The 7,350-nt window shown below is 36.3% G+C and overlaps 1 protein-coding gene across 1 annotated transcript in view; it reads left to right on the forward strand.

The window, feature by feature from the left end:
- The first annotated feature begins 2,141 nt into the window (after window positions 1-2,141).
- The window catches only part of LOC106868737 (sodium- and chloride-dependent glycine transporter 1), a 57,878-nt gene continuing 52,669 nt past the window's right edge, over window positions 2,142-7,350 (forward strand). The window contains exon 1 of the mRNA XM_014914134.2: window positions 2,142-2,491. Within this exon, the coding sequence (XP_014769620.1) occupies window positions 2,468-2,491 (24 nt within the window). The 5' untranslated portion in view covers window positions 2,142-2,467. The remainder of the gene's footprint in view (window positions 2,492-7,350) is intronic.

Raw genomic sequence — 7,350 nt, forward strand, 5'->3', positions numbered from 1 at the left:
TATATATATATATATATAATTAAGGGATCAGCAAAATATTCAGAAAACAGCAGCTAAAAAAGCTGAGAATAATTATACACCCTTTTAATTTAGGTTTTTTCATACTGAGCTACCCGGCAAAATTGTTAATTATTAATTTTATTACTAATTGACGATTCCCTGCCCTGCATATCTATATATATATATATATATACAGGTCCATATATATATTTAGCAGAAGCAATAGAGTGACTCAAGGTCAGAGAGTTTCGTGCCTTGGCGATAAGTGCCAACGTACGAAACTCTCGGATCTTGAGTCACTCTATTGCTGCTGTTAAATATTGATAAAAATATACATAGACTCATTTTGAATTCTATTCTGTTTGCATCAGCATATTTATATGTGTATGCGTGTGTGTGTAGATACACACATTCCCCATTGTCCCTCTTTATTTAGCTATTCTTTCGCTCTCATTTTCATTCTCTCTCTTTTTCTCTCTCTCTCTCTCTCTCTCTCTCTCTCTCCATCCATCTATGTATCTAGATGTGCGTGTGTCTGTGTGTGTGTGTGTTTGTGTACTGTCTGTCTGCCAGTCTATCTCAACCACTCCCGTATCATTCATTTTGTGTTACGCTCTGACTCTCTTCCTTTCTCTCTCTCTCTCTCACTCACTCTCAAGCACTCTCTCTCGCTATGTGTGTCTTTCTATCTTAATATCTTTCTCTTTCACACTACTGTACCCTCTTTTTCTGTCTTTCCCTCTTACTATACTGTATCTGTCCTCTCTCGCACTGTCTTTCTTACTCTCCTTCTCACTCCCTCTCTCTCTCTCTTTCTCACTCTCTTTGCTTGTTACTATAGTCTATCTCCCCTTTCTCTCTCTCTCTCTCTCTCTCTCTCTCTCTCTCTTGTATTTATTGTTTAACCCCAAGTCTACCCTAACTGATCAAAGGTATTCCAACCATGACCATCCTAATTATTTCAGTTAGTTTGTATCTAGGACCACACTACCAAATACATTTTTTTAATTTTTAGTCAGTAATGTTCAATGTGGAAGAACTTTGACTGCTGTTTCTAGCAGATCGAAAGACTATGCTGTGCGTCACTCGTTGTCCCGTCTATCCATGTTGACGGTGTGAATGTTGTTATAGTTGTAGACCTAAGACGTTCTAACCATGATTACCCTGCCATATTTCCAGACATAATGTATCTAGGACTACATAATCGTCCTTCAATAGCTACGGAAAGAAATAAGCAAAAATGAAAAAATAAATCTTCCATAATCTATTCATAGAGATGGTGGTTGTGATGTGCATGGTATCGTTTGTGCTTAAAGCTAAGTGAAATGGTTAAAACTCTACTGAAGGAAGTTGAAACATGCTAGCGGTCCCGGATGGATATGAGTTTGGTTATTTACATACACAACGCGTTGTTGTTGTTGTCGTTGTTCTGGTGGTGGTGCTGTTGTTGGTGGTGGTTCTAGTCGTTACAATTGTTATGGTTTTTGTTGTTGATGTGGTTATCGTTACTCTGATTATAGTTGTTGTTGGTATTGTGTTTGTTGCTGCGATAATACTGTTGTGGTCGTTCAGTACCAGGGTCTATCCTGATTAAGATGACCTTTGATCAAAGACATTCCAGTCGTGACGATCCTTCTAGCCTTTCTCTTTTAATTTCTTAGGTCTGCACGGTAAGGATGTGTGTGCGTCTGTGTATGCGCACGCATGCGTGCATGTGTGTGCGTGCATGTGTCTGTGTGTTACTATGAGGAAGATTTAGGCTGCTATTTCTACCAGGTCTACCTTTTGGTTTTTCTCGTTGATGATGATGATGATGATGATGATATTGATGGTGGTGATGATGATGATGATGGTGGTGGTGGTGGTGGTGGTTACGTTGATGGTAATTGTAGTGATGTATGTAGAAAAACTATAACTAAAATCAAAAATTTAATTGTAATAATGATTTAGTATACTAAGTGAATTAAATACATAAAATAAAATAAAACAAATATGATAAATAAGTATAATAAATAAAAATGAAAACAATATGAAAAATAAACATATAAATGATTCCTGTTGGAAAAGTACTGGCGTCGTCACAATGGACTCGTCCATTCTGTAGCTAGCTATATATTGCTTAGTTACACCTCCCACTGCATTCAGATCTATTAAGTTCTGCATTCACTTCTTCGGTTCCATTTCTGAAATCAACTTTTGAAATTATATTATAACCATAAATATCATTTATATAGATATATATAATTTATCAGCATATATTTGTTCTGTTTTTTCTTCATTTGGTAATCTTATAATTTATACGATATAAGCTCGTTTATCTTCATCCAATTTCTAGTTATTAATTAATACTGAAAAAAGAAAATTGCAAAATCCCTCTGATTTTCTCTCTCCTACTGTGTATACATAATATAATAAACACTCGTAAATATATATCTATATAAAAATATAGTCACTCACCAACAAAATCATGACGAAAGTATACGAAGAGCAGGTAAGGGATTTTTGATATTTATTATTTTTGTTTTCACATTTTAAAACCCGTTTGTATCGTTCTGTTTTGTCATTTTATGTTTTTATGTAAGCCCTTGTGGCTAATAAAAGAATTATTATTATTATTATTATTATTATTATCATTATTATTATCATTATTATCATTATTATTATTATTATTATTATTATTATTGTGATCATCATCATCATCAATGTCTTTGGCACTCAAAGTCCAATATAAAAAATTATCGGATTCGAATAAAACACATTACAGTATTTATTCTGGTTCTTTACGTTCTGAGATCAACTTTGCCTTTCACCATTCCGGGGTACTGGAATTGGTATAATGGACTTAACTCTTCCCGAAGGATTTCTGGCCTGATACCCATGTTAAAAATGATTACTATTACTACTTCTATGACCACTACTACTATCCCCAACATCTTGGGCATTCAAGTCCAATAAAAGAATTCGTTATTATGGATTGGTATGAAGAAAGAATTACTACTATGGATTGGCAGAACAGTTAGAGTAGCGTATAGATATTTGCTTTTGCGGCAATTTATCTTTGTCTACATTCTCTCAAATCCCACCAAGATCTTTGCTTTCATCCTGCCGGGACTGAAAAATGAAATACGATTGAAGTTCTGAAGCCCATGTAATAGATTGTTCCATCCCCACAATATTTAATGCTTTTTAACTTCTCTACGAAATCATTATCATTCCATTCCTATCATTGTTATAATTGTTGATAAAGGCTGTAGACTGATAGAGTCGCTCGCATGCCAGCCCAAAAGCTCAGCGGCATCTCTGCCGCCTTTAGGTTCTGGATTCAAATCAGGCCGAGTTCAACTTTGACGGAGACGAAAAAATAAATCGTCAAGTTCTGAATTCGATGTAATCGACTAGCCCCCAACCCATCCACCCACATAGACACACACAACACAAAATTTCATCCCATGTGCCTATAAGTTAAAAGAATTACTATAATTGTTGAGTCTACTCGAAATAGATTTCGATGTTAATGTATCCTGTTCGATTTCTTTGAATTTGTCTAGGCTGAATGCCCACAGAATGTAATTTCCGAAATTTCTAGAAATAAAAAAGTTGAAGGGAGGAGACGTGAATTGGGAGAAGACAATGAAAGGAACTGTATAGATTTAATTGGTTTCCATGTGTTGATCAAGACATACATTGATAGGTTGCAATATGTGTACGTTGCCGACACTATGAGTAAAAGAAAAAGTTTAGACCAATTTTACTTTGATATTCTGCTGACAGGTGCATCTAAGTAACTGTTACAATAATAATTACATACATTGACCCATAACTGGTGTATAATGGATATGACGCAGTAGAGTGTCATTGAGTATGTGTATGATTATTATACACGTTACATTGTCTCGATTCTCAATGCGTATATACGCGTGTATACATGTGTGTGTGCGCGCGCACACGTATTCATACAAACATATATATATATATATATACACACACACATACGCACTCACATACGAGTGAATGGACAAACAAAAGAAAAGGGCACTCAACACAGTAGGAGTTACATGTATTACTATGAATAATATATATATATTGAAATCTGTAAAGAAGGAACATAGAAAGAACAGTGCAATGAATATGGTGCTAATTTCATGCTTGAATGAGGAATTATCTCGACGTTTCGGACGTTAGTTTTTCCTCGGAAAGAAAAGAACATAGTAAGAAAGTTTTGATAACGATAGTGATATATTTCTCCACCAACACCAAGAAAGTTCAGATCTAACGGACATTGATTTTAATATCATTTATGTCTTTTCGTTGTTCTAATTATTGTTGCCATTCTTTTTCTTCAAAATCTGTTGTTCTTTTTCTTGTTTGTCATATTTTTATACGGATGAAAATGATACAATAGTAAATATTGTTGTTGATGTTACTGTTAGAATTAACACTGTCATTAAGAGAACATTGACATGGTGTCCTTTGTTGAACCACCGAAGACATGTCTTTAGATTAGATTCCCTCCTGTCACATTTCTGCCAATAAAATTGGCAAAATCTGCCAATTTAGTGATTCAAATTTGATGGTTGTGTGTTAGATAGCCTAGAATGGGAAAAGCATGCAACTGAGGAGTGTAAACCATTTCATCCATCCAATCTACCTATCACGAAATTAAGAAGAATTTGAAAAAGACAAATCCCTTCATTCGTCTATTTATTCTAACTCATTCACCATCACATCCATCATAATCATTAACATCACCAAAGCCAGACAACTAAAAAGGAACTAACGATGCCGCCCTATCGTGGTTGCTTGATCATCAAGAAATAGTAGCCAAATATCCCTCAAACTACTTGCCATCCTCCGTCTTACAAATGAAAGCATACAGGATAGTCTAGTGATACTCTCTACCTACAGAGGAAAAAAGATGTTGTGGGATCGCTGTCCATGGCTGAAATGCATTCGGTATTCAGATCTGCTCGATCAGTGCTGACATGAGACTAAACAACAGCTAAAAGTTGCCATTACAATCGAAAAGTATGGGAGTTAGCTTAAACTGTCTGTTTTAAAGTCCCACTACCATCGGCCTTTTACCTACAAGGAGCTTTCTCTACTCTCCTCTCAGTACTGGCCCGCCCTGTGTTATCCCACCCACGCTTTCTCTACATTTTCATCCTCATTAACATCTAACCAGCTTTACCCTAGCTCCTCCCTTCTTTATGTGAGTGTTATATATATATATATATATATATATATATATATATATATATATACACGCGCACACACATACACACACAAGGCTTGAGAACACCGTTCCTCACTTAAAACACAATGGTAGTCAAACCTCCCGTAAATCACACCCTACCATCTTAAAAGAAAAAAGGAAGACCGAGCCAGCAAGACCCGTTATATTGTGTTCGGACTGCTGGAAACAACGATCGCATCTCCTTCTCATTATATAACACTCTTCTTCTCATAGAAAAGAGCACGTTAGTTAATGTGGTTCCTGCGTTCCCTGCACACACAAAATAGGTGGGATGATCACGGCTGGAATGCTGTTGATCATAGGCTTGCTCGCTCAAGGTTGACATAGGGGCGTTAAACAACTACAGTGACTTCATTCCACATACATCGAGCTTAATGTATAGGAAACATCGTGGTCACTCATCCTGTTAGAAATAGTAACTAAATCGTCCTCAAATCACACTATACCATCTTAAAACAAGAACAGACGTAATGGATAATGTAATCTTCCATACAATCGTATTAGTTTACTTAATGAAGTAACGAGATGGTCATGGTTAGCATGCTTTTGATCATAGGTCTGTTTGATCAGAGTTGAACTAGGGTTAAATAACAACTTACAACCATAGCTGATGCTTTAGGAAAAAGCATCAGTGTCACAACATACGTTCTTCCATTTTCTTTCTTTGGGGCCTCATTGCCTTCGTAAGAAATTATTACTTCAATATCCATCACTAAACACCAACTCAGCCACCATCACCCCCTTTTCTATTTTCACTGTCGCCGTCGCCACCAAAATCTCACCACCACCACCACACTCTCATGCTCCTCCCTCTCATTACCATTAGCACCTACGCAAGCTCATGTCAGAGAGAGAAGCTCTACGTGATCATTCGACTTGTTGGAAATAACAGCTAAATCTCCCTCAAATTATGTACACACAATGTCTTAGAAAAGGACTCAATGGATAATGTAGTACTGAGTGTCCTACAAAAAGAAGACGGTGTAGCCACGGCTGGAATGTTTGTTTGTGTTTTACATGTTGCTAGGCCACCAACACCACAGACAAAACTATGAAATGTCACTCCATCCCCAAGTCGAGCCAATGACAGAGCAGCTAACCTGCTAAAAAGAGCAGTCATATCTTCTTGGAACCATAGAATATCATTTTTAAAAAGCGACACATTCGATATGGGTCTAGGCTCTCTGCCCGTAGGAAAAAGATGGGATGGTTACAGCTGGAACGCTTTTGGCTTGAACTGAGCTGACCTGGCAGCATACAACCACGAATAACACTATCGTGCCAGCAGCACCATCACCACCACTCTAAATTACATCAATATCACTCGCTACGATAACAGTTATTCCTTCAACAATGATGAATAATATCGACGCCACCGTCACATCATTGTTCCCACCACGACGATCTATAAACTCTATTACCATTACTCATCCATACCGTCACCACACATCATCTTCTATCCAACGTCGACACCGACACCATTGCTAACCACAACTACTAACAAGCAAAGCCCTTATGTTGTCTTAAACAACACACTTACCCCACATTTTGTTGTCATGGCAATGTCGGAGGGTGATGATCTTAACAACAGCAGCTGCAGCAGTAATAGCAGAGTGGTAACTGATCCAGAAATACTTGATTGTCTAGAATGATCGGCATTGTCAATCATATTTACATATGTGTGATATAGATATATATAATGAGATGCGGTCGAATCACATCAGTGCCGAAGTCGCAGTTGGTGCGACGAAAATTTTGACAACAGATAATAAATGTTTAAATGAAATTAACTGTCTTGGTGTGTTTTTGAATACCTAGTATATCTTCCATGCTACAATCGTTTTATTTTCAACACACGATCTCAGACCAAATCGTTAGTCTGGCTAGTGCACCTGAAACATGTATATATATATATATATATATATATATATATATATATATATATATATATATTCATATATAATCATTTATATCAGTCTTTATATTTACATATATATGTGAATATGTCTGTAAGTATATATGTATGTGTGTGCGTGTATATATATGTGTATATATGTACATGTGTGTGTATATATGTATGTATGTATATATATATA

This window comes from Octopus bimaculoides, chromosome 20 (genome assembly GCF_001194135.2).
Source record: "Octopus bimaculoides isolate UCB-OBI-ISO-001 chromosome 20, ASM119413v2, whole genome shotgun sequence".
NCBI classification, from domain to species: domain Eukaryota; kingdom Metazoa; phylum Mollusca; class Cephalopoda; order Octopoda; family Octopodidae; genus Octopus; species Octopus bimaculoides.